The sequence below is a fragment of the Chionomys nivalis genome, chromosome 6, assembly GCF_950005125.1.
Source record: "Chionomys nivalis chromosome 6, mChiNiv1.1, whole genome shotgun sequence".
In the NCBI taxonomy this organism is placed as follows: domain Eukaryota; kingdom Metazoa; phylum Chordata; class Mammalia; order Rodentia; family Cricetidae; genus Chionomys; species Chionomys nivalis.
The window spans coordinates 12,968,908-12,984,951 of NC_080091.1; the positions used below are offsets into that span (position 1 = coordinate 12,968,908).

General features: G+C 36.0%; 1 protein-coding gene across 2 annotated transcripts in view; it reads right to left on the minus strand.

Moving 5' to 3' along the window:
- Psme4 (proteasome activator subunit 4) overlaps positions 1-16,044 on the minus strand; it is a 110,990-nt gene that overhangs the window by 38,812 nt on the left and 56,134 nt on the right. The window contains exons 20-30 of one of the 2 annotated variants that reach the window (XM_057773122.1): positions 15,540-15,635; positions 11,303-11,363; positions 9,727-9,881; positions 7,777-7,832; positions 6,039-6,095; positions 5,786-5,841; positions 5,587-5,685; positions 3,992-4,054; positions 3,773-3,868; positions 2,579-2,710; positions 441-650 (exon numbers count right to left, since the gene is read on the minus strand). In XM_057773122.1, the coding sequence (XP_057629105.1) occupies positions 441-650; positions 2,579-2,710; positions 3,773-3,868; positions 3,992-4,054; positions 5,587-5,685; positions 5,786-5,841; positions 6,039-6,095; positions 7,777-7,832; positions 9,727-9,881; positions 11,303-11,363; positions 15,540-15,635 (1,081 nt within the window). The remainder of the gene's footprint in view (positions 1-440; positions 651-2,578; positions 2,711-3,772; positions 3,869-3,991; positions 4,055-5,586; positions 5,686-5,785; positions 5,842-6,038; positions 6,096-7,776; positions 7,833-9,726; positions 9,882-11,302; positions 11,364-15,539; positions 15,636-16,044) is intronic. The other variant, XM_057773124.1, reaches the window with a different exon arrangement.

A 16,044-nucleotide genomic window follows, 5' to 3' on the forward strand; every position in this document is an offset into this window, starting at 1 on the left:
TGATCAATGAGGTTCTTACCCCAATATCTGACTTCTGAGTTTTCATTGATAAAGAATAATTAGATAAATGCTTCCGCAGAGTGAGTTTGAGACCTGCCTGGTCTACAAAGCAAGTTCCAGGCCAGCCAGAGGAGAGGAAAAAAGAGAAGGGAAAGTGAGGAGAAGTGAGGAGGAAAATGCAATGGAGGCATACATGGAACAATGGTAAATATAGCAGTGTTAACTGTTGCAGCCTCTTGGTGGAAAAGACCTGACTCCAACTTGGTGTTCCAAACCTGTTATCTAAAACAATGATCACTAAGGAACGTTAGAAGGAAAGAGAAAGTAAATGCCTTTTAAAAATTATAATAACAAGTGAAAATATTATTATGAAAAAAACATGAAAAATTAAAGCCAGAATTTCCACTAAAATACGAGAAAAAAATAAATAGTTTGCTTACTGTAAAGTCCAAGCCAATTGTTTCATACTGTCTATGAATCTTTTCTGCAAGGTCATCAAACAGTCTCACTATTGATGGCTTTTCCAGTGACATGGCTTGGCTAAGTCCCGAAGAAACAAGTGCTGGCCAAGTCTGCACAATACAGTCCCAATCATGAAGGTTGGCCAGGCATACACCACTATGATTTCCAAGTAGACAATATAAGGCGCCCTATAAGAACAAATAAATTTACATGGAAAATTAAGAGGCACAGAGGAGAACTAAGAGTCAAACATGGAGTTTAAATTTTTATATTATTTACATACTTACAGCTGATTTGTAATGTAATATTACATGTATTTACTGTGCTGTTCTTAAAAACTTGTACTTGAGGTTTAACCAAGTGGCATCCATTAATATTTTTTCTAAGTCATTTAATAGATGGTTTGCTAAAGAATGGCGACTTGGCAATATAAAAAGTAAGAATAGGTCGGGCAGAGGCAGGCAGATCTCTGTGAGTTCGAGACCAATCTGGTCTACAAAAGCTAGTTTCAGGATAGGATCCAAAGATACAGAGAAACTCTCTCAAAAAAAAAAAAAAAGAAAAAAGAAAAAGAAAAGAAAAAAATAAGAATGTAAAAGTACAGATTCTACTCATATTTTCCTCAGATATGATAATGGCCTTGAAACGTACCAAAAAGTCTTTTTAGTTTTAAATAACTTACCAAATAACAGCTAATACAAAGTCGCTAAGTATGTTACTAAATATATAAAAGCTTGGTTACTCAGGAGGGGTAGAAGGAGAGAATGGAGGATGGATATGATGAGATGTATTATATACATGTATGAAATTGTCAAACAATAAAATTTAAAATACCTTTAAAAAAATCTAGCTATTTAATTATACTACATAGTTTTTACTGACAACATGAGATAATTCTGATGAAGAAAGTACATTTCTATTAGTACCAAAAAATGTTGTTACTTCCAGAACACTCAATCTAAATGGATGTGAAATTGGATTGTAACCTAGTGCACAGTCTAGCCTCCTCTACAGGCCCTATATACAGTCACTGCTTTCACCTCTCTAATGTTGACCATGTAAAACATTCTTTTTTTTTTTTTTTTTTTTTTTTGGTTTTTCGAGACAGGGTTTCTCTGTGGTTTTGGAGCCTGTCCTGGAACTAGCTCTTGTAGACCAGGCTGGTCTCGAACTCACAGAGATCCACCTGCCTCTGCCTCCCAAGTGCTGGCATGTAAAACATTCTTGACAAGATTGACTGATATGATCAAATGAGGCAGACCTTCCAGAAAGAATATCCAACACTGGGTGGAAGTCAGCCGCCAGAAAGTAAAGAAGAAAGGAAACAGTAGTCAGTTGGTATCAGTCCCAGCCACTAATTTTCAGCACTGTGATATGAAGAAAATGTACGAACTACATAAAAGAATGCCTTGTTCTAATAAAATTTTAGAAGTAAGTAACTAAGCCTGGCTCACAGCATACCGAGCTGTGTCTCACAGATTAATTCCGAGGAACATACTTAGTGCTAATCTCAATTATCTCCAGAAAGTGGGCACTGATGACTGTGTGTTCTTTCTGAAAGGTCTCTTTATTGCCCTGCCATGGCTGTTCCTCTCTTTTCATGGTATCTTGGTCACTTTTGCTATTTAGACTCATTTTGTTTTGAGATGGGATCTCACCACATTGCTTAGGCTTGCCTTAAACTCTTGGGTTCTCTCACCTCCTGAGCACTGGAGCTCTCTCACCTCTTCTACAACTACTTGTACAATCCAGATTTAGTTTTAGTTTCCTCATATTTAGCTATCAAACCCTAACTCTTTTTTGTCTTTAATATCTCTTATTAATAACCTACTTACAGAGACTCTACTTCACCTCTGAAACTTGCCTTGTTTCTTCCTTTTTCTGCTCTGATCAGTTGCTCAAATGATCTTATTTCTTTCCATCCCTTGTCTTCCCTTCACATTGGTTATATAATTCAGATATTTTCCACAGAGGTTTGCACAATAATCATGATGAAATGTTCTAGTATCTTAAACTTACACATATTTTAAGATCGGCGATAAGCAAAATATTAAATGCAGAAGCTGAATAACCAATATATGGATGTTTACTGTAGACATTAAAACAGAACCTATACCTTGAACTGCTGCTGTGTGACATCCTGTCTATCAGGTCGTAAAAACTCCAAAACCAAAGGGATGATATCTCTGCAACAGAAGTTATATGCTCCCAAAGCAGCAAAAAATGTTTGCTGAGCCTTGTTTCTGACCTGGGAAAAATTGAGTAAGATTTAAAAAGATGTCTAATGAAACATAAAAAGCAAAGGATGATGATTTAGATTGATTCCTAAATAACAGAAAATATATACCCTATAAAGTAAGCAAATGATTATTAAAAGAAAGATAGTATCAGTTTGCTTCTTTCTGATGAGAGGAAGTTGAATGACATTCATGGGCAACAGTTTATAACACTGCTAAAAGCAAATAGCAGACACCCTAACTCACTGTTGATGAGATCAGGTCTCTTATGTCCACACACAGGAAATTACCAAATTAGAAGTTACTGATATACATAAATCTTGTATTGTCTCTATTTATGTGCTATAACATAATCTTTGGTACTATACTTTAAGGGATAGATGATACATTACATGCTAGTAACTACCTAAACCCAAGCATCACACATAGAAGGAATTATATAGCCATCCCAGACTGGCCTTTGGAGTTTAATAGAATTAAGTGGGAGCACCAGTCTACCAACATAATCTCTCAAATTTACAAGAGAGAAAAACAATTTAAGCAGGACATGGTGGTGCATATGCCAGTATTCCCAGCACTTTGGAGGTGGAGGCAAGTGAACTGAAGTTCAAGGCTAGTCTGCCTAAACAGCAAGACCTTGTTGGAGGAACGATTGAGGATCTAAAATGAGAAGCAATTAGCTAGGCATGGTGGTGTACCCCTTTAATCTCAGCAGGGGCAGGCAGATCTCTGAGTTCGAGGCCAGCCTTATCTACAAAGTTCCAGGTCAACCAGGGTTACAGAGAAACCCTGTCTCGGAAAAGAGGGTAGGGGTGAGTGGGGTGGGGACAATATTACTACAAACAAATATTTTTGTATATTAAGGCAAAATTTGAATCTATTTGAAATTTGGAAGGTATTTACCATGGCATTGGGGGCAGGAATTATGAGATTTTAGTTCTGGTTCTCTTGCTTCCTTGCTATTATTAAGTAATCCCTCATTTAGGGATCACTTAACCTCCACTGGGAAAACAGGAACACCTAGATTGCAAACAAAAAAAAAAAAGGAAGTATTGGAGAGAGTAGAGCCTCACCTGACTGTACGAACTTGTTGACAATCGAAGAAGATCTCTGATCATATCTTGATGTATCCTTTTATACTCACAACCTTCAACAGTTAGTGTTCGCAACTTTAAAAAGAAATAATATAAAATAAAGTCTCGAAGAGTTTAATGAAAGTCCACTTAATTATGAAAAACACTGCAGTTATTATTTATTAGCATGCTGAATCAAGAGGTGATGGAGACACTTGCCTCATGCTGCAGCATCACTCTGTCAATTAGCAGTGCTCTGATATGTTGCTTTTTTCCATGGAACTGGAAAACAAAACAGCAAACATCTCAATGTTTTCACTGAGTAACTTCAACAACGGATTCCTGAATTCCATAATGAAAACTGACCGCATAATAAGAACACAGCCAGGTATGGTAGTGCATACCTTTAATCTCAGAGGTATGCAGACCACTTTGAGTTCCAGACCACCCAGGGCTACATAGATTGACCAAATCTCAAAACAAAACCAAACAAACAAACAAAAAGCCCAATAACAACAACAACAACAACAACAATAAAAAAAAAAAAGTCAATCCAAACCATATCATACAAACCCTAAACCAAGAAAATGAACATAGGGCAGAAAAAAAGGCTGAAAAGCAAACGCAACTGCTACACATGTCTGACAACCTAGGTTCAACTCCTGGAACCTATATGTTCGAAGGAGAGAGCTGACTTTTGCAAGTTGTCTTCTGAACTCCACTTTCACAGATGTATGCCCCACCTCCACAAATAAATAGATACACCAAAAAAATTATTTGTATTGTTACAAATTACAAATTATTATTCTTTATTACATTAGTTATCAAAGTGCTCCAATTCTACCTTTTGTCCAAACCTTCCAACCTGTATCTTAAAAGCTCTGATTCAGGGTTTCTCACCTAGATTCTAATGGTGGCAGAGCATTCTAATATCCATCTATCTTAACTTTCAGTCAAGTGTGGTGGCTCATGCTCACAATGAATACTCTTTTATGTCTCTCCACTGCTAACTATAAACCAAAGAACTTTCTTAAAACAAAACTATTGCCCTAATTTACCTTACAGCACTCTTCCACAGCCTGCCATAGTTCCCATCTTTTTTTTGTATTCTCCTCTATCTCCACTATTTAGCACCAGTAACATACAGGCTTCTAGAGAGTCAATTGCAGCACAAATCTACTGGGGACAGCTCTACTGCTCTTTGGGTGTTTTTCCTTCCATGTTCCTGAAGAGGCTTATACTAATTCTAATATTGGATCATGAAATCAATATAAGAAATATTTTCCTCAGATTTATACAAAATTCATGCTTGTGACTTTTTCCCCTTAAACAAACAAACCAAAAACCAAAAATCAGCCAGAGAGTGGAGGTGCCCGCCTTTAATCCCAGAACTCAGGAGGCAGAGACAGGGGGATCTCTGTCAGCCTGGTCTACAAGAGCTAGTTCCAGGAAGCAAATCCCTGTATATCTATACAGAGGAGAGTAATGGATATTATCACTAAAATAAATACTTTTAACTTAAAAAGCACTCTACAATTAAGCAATATTCCTAGCAAGTAAATACAATCCCCCACTTAGGATCTGTATCATGCTTTTCGTCTTCATACAGTATTTTGTCTTTAAAAGTCAATGTTTTATTATTACATAATAAGAATCCTATAGCAAAAAAAAAAACCATTGGTTTCATGCAATATTTTTAAAACTACTACTTTTACTTATAGAGCAAATTTCCTCTATAAACAATAATCCTCAAATCAGGACTATTATACATCTTTGCAAAAACGTATTTCAGAATTTCAGGTGGAAATACTGACCCGATTTTCCATTGATTTCTTTACTAAGTTAAAGCTTTTCCATCGGGAGTCAAATTCATGTTTATGAGATCCTTGGAATTGCAGAAGGTCTCCAATAATCTGTGTCAAAGAATTTCAACATTTATTCAGAAGTCACTAGTAAAGCCCAAGCATATTAATAATTATGGAACTGTGTACATTAATAATTATGGAATTCTACCTTTATGATGAGAAACAATGATTTGGTATCATCTTCAGAATTATCAAGTATGTGGTCTAAAATAGGAGAAGAAAAAAATTTTAGCTAACACCTTAAATTACTATACAAACCCAAACCTACTTCATAAAATGGGGGTGGGGGAGTAAGCTAATATTCTCCCTATTTTTAATAAAGTTAAGTAAAAGCACACCTGCCATAGGCTGCTATTTTAAAGCTTAGAAATACAGAGCAAGTTACAGGCATATATACTTACTAAGAAGTTTCCGTATGACACTAGCAATTGTTTCTCGGTAGTTCTCTCTGGATAGATCTATTTTTTAAAAAATAAATAAATAATAATGATGAAAAGGTGTTTTAGACATTCCAGGTTTTAACAGCTTATCCTAAGATTCTTCTTAAAAGGTAAATTGGAGGACAAATAGCTTTGCCTTTAACATAGTTAAATTAGATGCTAAGTATGACCCAGACTATCATTCAAAACCTCTGCGTTTCAAAGGTCCAGGCAGGGCATCGAGGCACACACCTGTAACATTAGCACCTCAGAGAATAAGATCGGGATGGCAGATGGTTCGAGGCTAGACTGGTCTACAAAGCAAGACCCTTTCTCCAATAACTCTGTAAATGAACAAACAGACAAACATATCTGGGCATGGGGATGCAGATCTATAAGCCCAGCGTTTGGGAAGAAGAGGATAAAGGAGTTGAAGACAAGATGGGGCTACAAATAACCAAAACAAAACAATTACTTATGAAATATTTTGTCAGGAAGGTGGGGGAGAGGAGAGATGGTTCAGGGTTAAAAGCACTTGCTATTACAAAGAATGTCGGTTCAGTTATCAACACCCACATGGCATCTCAGGGAATCTGTCCTCCATGAAAACGTGATACACATACATCCAGAAAAGACCCATACACATAAAATAAAAATAAATGTATACTTCTTTATAAAGTGGGAGAGGGGAGAGAAAGAAAACACTGTTGTGAACATTTCAAAGTCCCAAGCTGCTAATTAGAAACCACAAAGGCTTGGGATTCTCTAAATTTACAGGTAACCCAAATCCAGGAGTTGTAGCTTAGAAATTGATGTACAGAACTAATTCTATTATTAATCCATCAGTAAGAGTTTCTATTAAGGTTGCATTTTGAACTTTAAATTAGTATACGATATAGTTGGGGGGGAGGGTGTTGCTGGGAAATAACCCTGAGACTCAGGCATGTATGTAAGTAGAGCAACATCCCCATTGTCTCACAAAACACTAATACAGTAAGGGTTGGGGTATCTCTTAGTGGGAGAACCCTTATCTATCCTGCTTATGTCTCTGGGTATGATCTTCCAGCACCACATTGAAAAACTAAATTGAACTAAATTCACTTGATGAAACTCTACAAAGACCATCAAATATAAAGGCTACAATATTCCCCATTCACATTAATGTTTCACCCTATAAGAATTAAAAACATGGCTGGTGAGATGGCTTAGCTGATAAAGATCTTTCTAGTGATAGTCTGAGCTTGAGCCCCAGAATCAACACAGTGTAAAGAAAATTCACTCTGACAACTTGTCCTGTGACCACGGAAAGTAAACATACATACAAAAACCAGCTATCCTTTTAAGCTAAAAAAAAAAAAAAAAATGAAAACTTAAATGAATGTTACATAGTAGCAAAGCTTACATCTGAACACAGAAAGTAATTAAATTTATAAAGTCAATCTCTGTTATTTATTGGCAACTCTTTAAATAATAGTTCATAAAGCCAGAGGCAGATATCCAAGTCTAAGGACACTCTGGGCTACATAATGAGACCCTGTCTCAGGAAAAAAAAAAAAAAAAAAAAAATCTAGTTTCCCAAAGAGAAAGAAAATGATTGTTGCATAATGAGTATGTTTTATATACTACAAAAAAAAAATCTAAGAACCATAAATATAACATGACTCAATTCTAATTGTTACAGACAGCTTCTACAGACGTACTTCAGCTAGTGTTCACATACCATGTTCCAGTCCAGTATACAATTTTGTTTCCTCTAAGGACACCATACTTGGTACCCTGTTTAAAAACAAGAGAGCTTCATTTATTATTAATATCAAAACAAAAGGTCAAAGGAAAAAAAACCTCATTGTTACAATGTTTAAATTAAAACAAAGGTAATGCACTTACAATAAATTTCTATTCTCCAGTACTTTAATTCTTTACATTTCTGAAGGTTAATGCTGCTGTTTCATTAAGAAGCATAGTAACTTAGCAACTAACTTAAAGAAAATGTTCCTTTAGTTCCTTTTTTCAAGGGGAAAAAAATCATCTCTCAATGAACATATATTGTTAACTGAATATTCAAGTGGGAAAGCTTATATTCACTGATAAGAATTTATTCATCTTCACAAAAAATTCAGCTTCATAATTATATAATTATACTTTAAAGTTTGTCAACTTTTATTGCTGAAGCACCTAATAGCACACATGGTTCTCTATAAGAGATAAGAGCTATAAGCAATAGCTCTTTCTCTTTAAACCAGCAAAATGGACCTTTCCTAACACTGTAATGACATTTCTAAATCGTTACGTAGAACACTAAATCTCAAAGATCAGTCACAAGCTAGGCATGGTGGTTCATGCCTATAATCCCAGTACTCTGGAGGCTGACGCATGAAGATTAGGGTGAATTCAAGGCCAGGATAGGGCTACATAGCAAGCTTTAGGCCAACCTGAATTAAAAAAGTAAAACTGTCTTAAAAACCCTCAAAATCTGCTCAAACAAAATACATCAGTACGATCAGACCAAGCTAGTTAAATTCAACAAATGGCTGAGCATTACCTATAGATTTACAAGAACACATCTTATGGGAGACTATGAATTTATACATCTGAATATATATATATACACACACATACACATGTATATGTGTGTGTGTGTGTGTGTGTGTGTGTGTGTAAGTATGTATATCTTCAATGGGAGTCTATCTCTCAATTTTCAAAATTTCAAACTACAAGACCTGGCCCAATGGCTATTCTAGTAAAGAGAAGACACCTCCTAAGAGGTGGAACATGAATATAAAAGCAAAGGAGCCAGTGAACAAACCCAACACAGGGCTACTTTATAATAAACAGAAACTGCAGTTATTACCGAGCACTAATGAGCTTACAACACATATAATGGGGAAGGAAACACCACTTTTATTCATCCCCAAGGGTACCCCACAAAGCAGCTAAATTTAAAGCATTATTTCCGTCATAATGTCTGACTTAATAAATCCTGACATAGCAAATGACTTCAGAGGACTGAAGCTCCAGGTTCTCAGCTATGCTGCTCACCATAATTCAGTGCCTAAGACAGCAAATCTCAGGACCAAACCTACCGAGTATAAACAAGGAATGGTTTTTTTCACTAATGTTACTTTAAAATTCATTAATATTTTATAGCATAAAATGCTAATTTGCTTTTCTGAGATTTTCTCAAAGTTTGCTTTCTTGCTATAGAGTTTCAACCTGTGGCAAAGCTTACAAATTTTAGCATCTTGTTAACTTCTTATGAGCAGAAATAAATATGTATCCAAAACGCAAAGTCAGTAAAGAATAAGACCTCTTAACAATAAATTTCAAGTCTCTACTGAAATTAGCTCTCAGTACTAAATAGAAAAGTACAATGAAAAGAGAAAGGAGCTATCATCACCTTCTTGGTGGAGCACAGGGAAGGGTTTGTCATAGTTGATATACGAGAACAGAAATCTCTTCCCTGCTGATACAAATCTACGAGTTGTCTACAGCAAAAATACAGCTTTACTCATTACTCAACTCATGCTCACTACCACATAATACTAAGTGCTTCAGTCACACTACCTTAATAAGATTAAAAATAATTTCCATAGTTATTGATTTCCCAGAACTTTTACTGCATCAAAAATAATATCAAAGGGATGCAGAGACGGCACCATCAATAACGTACCTGCTGCATAAGCACCAGGCTATGAGTTCAGACTCCAGCACCTGTGGTGGCACAGTGCTGAGAAGAAGGATAAAACAGAATCTCTGGGGCTCACTGGCCAGCCATTCTAGACAAAGCAGCAAGCCCAGGCACAGAGAGAAACCATGTCTTAAAAACTAAGGTGGAGAACAACAGGGAAAGACATGTAATAACAACCTATGGTTTCCAAGTATGTACCCCTATACATAGACACATACAATGCATATACTGCACACAGGAAGGATTTTACTTGATAGTCTGGAGTGTTTCATTATATGCATTTTTAGCTCTTCTAACATCACCCATTTGAAAACAAGAATCATCAGAAAACCCTAAAGCTAACTTCTTAAATCTATGTGTCATTTCTGAACTGCTTTCTTTTTTATCATTTAGCATTGTTTGCTAGCTAATATCAAATAGTGAAAAAGAAAACCTACCTTGTATAAAATTTTAAAATATTAAACTTCAAAATGATCTATTCTTTTTCTATTTTGAAACAAAAATCAATGTACAACTTTCATGTTATTCAGATATATGGTACTTAACTAAATTTAAACATTTTGTTACCCAGAATTCTTTTCTACATTCACTTATCTAAGAATCAACTTAAATTTTATCTTTCTGCCTATCACAAATCAAACTCTAATTGGTTTGACATATTTTACAGTAAATGTGTCTTAACAAGTATATATATATATCTATATATAGATATATATATATATAGTCATATGTAGTAGTATATGCCTATATACTCAGGAAGCTGAGGCAGGAGGATCTTCTCAAATTTGAGGCCAGCCTGGGCTAAGTAAACAAAACAAATAAACAAAAGCAATAGCAGCAAAATCTATAATTTAAGTTCCATATATTATTTGTCTTAATGAAACACAATTCTGAAAAATAACTCCAACAAAACATACTGTAAGCAGTCATACGTATGTAATAATCATGAAGTAAAACTAAAACCATTGCCACTGCTCCTAGACCAGGCCACCCAACCGTAACAAAACATCTTAGAATCTGGAGGCACTGTCACATTATCTGTACCATTAGATGGCATGCTTTTAGGTAGCACTAGAATAATAACAATAATCACTGGTGGAAAACAGAGGATGCTAGAAACGGGAAGAAATGACAAAAACGTAAAAGCAAAATATACAGTACAAGTCAGGTATGTACAAAGACTAGATCAATTGTCATGAAATAGGAATAAACAATATTATATACAATCTTCTAGTGTGTATGTAAAAGAACACCTTGCCTTCCCAAGAACCCCACCCCCTCCTGAAATCAAGCCACTGGCAGGCTTTCCCCACTTAATGCACAAGTGTTTCACAAGAGACAGTTGGCCATTTCTGTGTACCCAGCTATCTGCATCAATAACAGCTGAAGATAACAAAACTGAAAAGCTCCTCTATTTATGCTACCATGTGACCAGAGGGCTGCTAAGAGAAACTTTACACATTGGAGATTTAAAAGTAACTGTGAGAATAGATTTTCATGTCTGACACACAATGAAAACAATCAGAAGGCGAAATAAGGAGAAAACAGGGTTACTCACCGTGGAGTAGTAACTGTTTCCTGTTCTGTGTGCAGCTTCCCCAGCAGTGCTGGGTAGTTTCCTGGAGGTGCCAAGAGAGGTTAGCTAGCCCTGCCCCTCATTGCATACACAACACATCCTTTCACACATCAATGAAATGGTCTCAAGCTTAGACGGTGAGAGTTTTCTTGAGTGGATAGTTAGTAAAGGCTGAGATCTCAAAGAATGATTTGACTATGATGTAACAGATCAGAGGAAAGGGGAACGAAGTAAAGAAGTATTCTGAGATGAAAATGGTGGCTCCTCTACCTTGAGTAACCCTGTTTTTAGATGTTAGTTTCTGCATCCTCTAATAGCTGGTTAGACCTAAAAGATCTTTAAAAAAAAGTCGTCCAAAAAGGAGAAAACTGAGGATTTCAGGATTAAAGGCAAATGTCCAAGGTTCCTAAGTGACAGTGGAAAGCCATACTCCAATCTTCACTCTACAGGGAGAGCTGTATGCATTAACTACTGCAGAAGTAGAGCCTCTCAAAGTCCCCAGAACAAAGCAGAGAGATTCCATTCTAAGATTCATTCAGCAATGCATGGCAATGAGCAGAACTGCTAAAATTCAGTTTTAAATTGTATTAAAGTGACAAGCTTTTAGCCTTCATTACCTCCAAGAACTTTTTATCGTATCTATATTTTGCCATGTGAAGGTTTATGGTGATTACAGGTATTTAGTGACCTACATTGATCCATCATTTACTTTTATTCTTTAGATTTAGCCTTTTGTATTTGTCATTCACTGAATAGCATAAGAAATAATAGTTTTGGGTTTAGTAACCATTTCCCCAATGGTTAAGATCATCACGTAAACTCATTAGAAACATAGCTACAGAGAAGTCAAGTAAGTTTATGGCTTTCCATCACAGTTTTCCAGAGGACAAATACTATATTGCTAACAAATACAGAGAGCAAACCTGGTACTGAGTAATCTGACTCTGAGTGTAACCGAATATAAAACGTTTGATATAAGCAAGACTTGGATGAAAAGTTTAAGTATAAATTAAAAAAACAATGCTTGAATTGCTAATAATTGCCAAAAGTGATCTGGTGTTTTAAAACATGAATGCCTCACAATTGTACAAGTAAACTTAACTTAGTGAAGCTAACAAGAGGTACTGCAGACACCCGAGGCATTGCATTACTCCACTCAGTTCTCTCCTGGCTTTGGTCTGCCGACAATCTCCGAGAATCCTGGTCACTCTATACACCCAGCGTGTCACTGTGTCACAGGATGTAGCCACTGACTTTTTTTTTTCCGCTCAATTTAGATTTGGAAATTTAACTCTTTTACTATAAATATATAAGAGAAAGGATATTTTATTAGTTTCGGATTCATTCACCTTCTGTAATGAAAGTGAAAACGGTGCATACAGGAAAAAAACCATGAAGTAGTTCTTCCCATTTTTGGATAAAGACAATACAAGTTATCACTGGAAGATCCTGTTAAGAACTACTTCAAAGCCAACAGAAAGTGTATTTAAGAAAAAAATCCCACTTGGTAGGTAAGAGCACTAGCTGCTTTTCAGGAGAACCTGGGCTTGAATCCCAGCACCCACATACACGATCGCTCAAGGCTGTCTGTAATTCCAGTTCCATGAAGATCTGATGCCCACACATATAAAATAAGAAAATAAAGTAAAAAATTTAAGTTTCTGCTTGGCAATTTAAATCAAAGAGATGGTTGCTTGCTTCTAACTCTACATAACGCAGTTATTAGTCTGTGCAGATACTGAACCCATGTTTTAAGATGTAAATTGCTCAATGATTTTTAAAACACATTTATATTCAATGTGTTTCTTATGATTTCATCATATTTTCCATTAAATTTTTACTCTAAAAGTGAAGGTTTCTGCCTCCACCTACCCCCATTTTTCTTTTTCTGAGACAAAGTCTCACTATGGCCAGCCTCAAATTTTCCAACCTCCTACCTCAGCTTCCAGAGTGCTACAATTAAAGGTATGAGCCGCCATACCTGGCTAAATATGAAAAATCTGAAGCATAAAACTTTCAGTCTAACATATTTCTGGTGGAAACCCCATGAATAGAACTCAGTGTCAATTTTAGAACTTAAATAGTGCTGTTATTGTATTATATACTTATTAATATATGCATTTTATCAGAAAAGGCATATCATTATATAAAAATCAAAATGGCATTCTAATAAACAAGCATAGGAATTTTCCTTGAGGGGAGAAAGGGTCAAACAAAATATTGCTATGCGCCCAGGCTGACCTCAAACTTGCAATTCTCCTACTTCAGCCTCTCTGATATATATGTGATTACATATGTGAGCCACTGAATCTGGGTTATAAGGAACTTTTGTCATGATGAAAGTTTACTTCAAAAGAGAAAACTTAGGCTTGGTGGCTCGCACCTGCAATCCCAATACTCTGGAGGCTTAAGATAGAAGCACTGACGTGAGTTTCAGCCAGAGCTACAGAAGGAGACCTCAGTCTCAAACAAAAAACAAGCAACCAACCAACCAAACAGAAAATCTCAGGAAGATGAAGACATGCCTCAATTCATTCTGACAGTATACATGGCAGAGCTATAGGCCGAGATGAACTACAAGGCAAACACGTCTCCTCAACTGCCCACTTACTACTGCATCCCAACCATGCTAAGACACGTTTGAGCTCTTAAGACAAACTACTGCATTAAATGCTCACAAGTCTCCCTATTAACACTTTTTGTAGAGCTCTACTGACACCCAATTTGGTAAGCATGAAATAGCGTTGTGTGTGCTATACAGGGATGTTTTTTACAATATGGTACAAGATTAAGATCATTAAAGAGAAAAGGCTCAAAGGGCTCTTATTTTAAAATATATTTGAAAATCGATCTTTCTTAACAAAAATTAATATTGGTAAAATTATTCTTGTATAGACTATAAAATATATGGGTGAAAATCTGATTTTTTGACTTAGTGGAGATCTTAAACAAATTTAAAACAGATTTTCTGACCTGAAATGACACTACTACTTTTAAACTTAACACTTCAAAGTTCAGTGATAAATGTTTTTAGGGTAAAATAAGAGGCAATTATGTTTTGGAAAGTATAACGTCAAATGACTAAACAAAATTGGTCACGTCCTATTTAAAATATTCTTACCTCAGTCTTTTATGATTGAATTGAAAAAAAAAAATCAGCAAATAATTTCTTCTATCCCTAATTTTCAAGGGCAGCTTTCTACTCCTGTGTGGTCTTCATCAGCTATCTATCTACTCCTGTGTGGTCTTCATCAGCTTTCTACTCCTGTGTGGTCTTCATCAGCTAACTACTCCTGTGTGGTCTTCATCAGCTTTCTACTCCTATGTGGTCTTCATCAGCTATCTACTCCTATGTGGTCTTCATCAGCTATCTACTCCTGTGTGGTCTTCATTAGCTATCTATCTACTCCTGTGTGGTCTTCATCAGCTAACTACTCCTGTGTGGTCTTCATCAGCTTTCTACTCCTATGTGGTCTTCATCAGCTATCTACTCCTGTGTGGTCTTCATTAGCTATCTATCTACTCCTGTGTGGTCTTCATCAGCTATCTACTCCTATGTGGTCTTCATCAGCTATCTATCTACTCCTGTGTGGTCTTCATCAGCTATCTACTCCTGTGTGGTCTTCATCAGCTATCTACTCCTGTGTGGTCTTCATTAGCTATCTACTCCTGTGTGGTCTTCATTAGCTTTCTCAGCAATGAGACAGATGCTGGGGATTCAGAACACCAAGTTAATATCCGGCTGCTGACCCATTCATGCCAAGCTCATGTATGGTATCATGTCATGGCATCTCCATATTGTGTTGCCCAGGTGGCAGTGCCAGCATCGGATTAAACATTCTACATGATGGACTGAAGAGCAATACTAACACTCATCTGCAAGATCCTAAGTCAATGCTGACCGCTGGCAAAATAGGGTTTGTTTTATTTGTTTGCTTGCTTTTTAAAAAGAAAAGTATGAATCCTAAATTACCTCCCAGCTATTACTTTTAAATGTATTAACATCTGAAGATATTCTATCTTGCTACCATATGAAGATCTGTATAAAGCCTTTAAGGATTTCACCTAAATTATACCTTAGGTGTTTTTGCCCTAAGACCTTTAAATATAGAAGATCAAACAATTCAGAAACAACATTAAGAATAGCTCATGAAGTAGGTAAACTTAAAATATGTCAAATGGCAAAAGAGCAAAACAGGTAGGTTTGTTCTTTACTTACAAGTTAGTAACTGGCTCTCCTTTCAACGGAGGTAGGAGGTTCCCTGAGCCAATCAAGCAGCTGTGTACTATAGTCAGACTCTGTAGAATATCATCTCTATACAACACAAAACATATCTTATTTTAGAAGATTCCTAAGTCATTTTTAACAAGACTTCTAGAAAATCTAGAATCTAGGGAGAAGAACAAAACTTTATCTAATGGTCATGGGCATAATAAGTATGGGTTTATCACTGAGTAACACAACATAAATATATTTATTGCTGATATTAGGCCTTCTTAAACAGGTTTTAAATAATTAGTAACATGTACTGACTAATTGCACTCTGAGAAGCAAATTTTAATTTAATTAAATACAAAAATAACTACCACTAACAAGAAACAATACAAAGAATGTTTATCTTACTTCAAATTTCAAACATGGAATTGGGGGGAAAAAAAGAAGGAGGAGGAGGAGAAAGGAGGAAGGAGGAAGGAGGAGGGAGGAGGAGGAGGAGAAAGAGAAG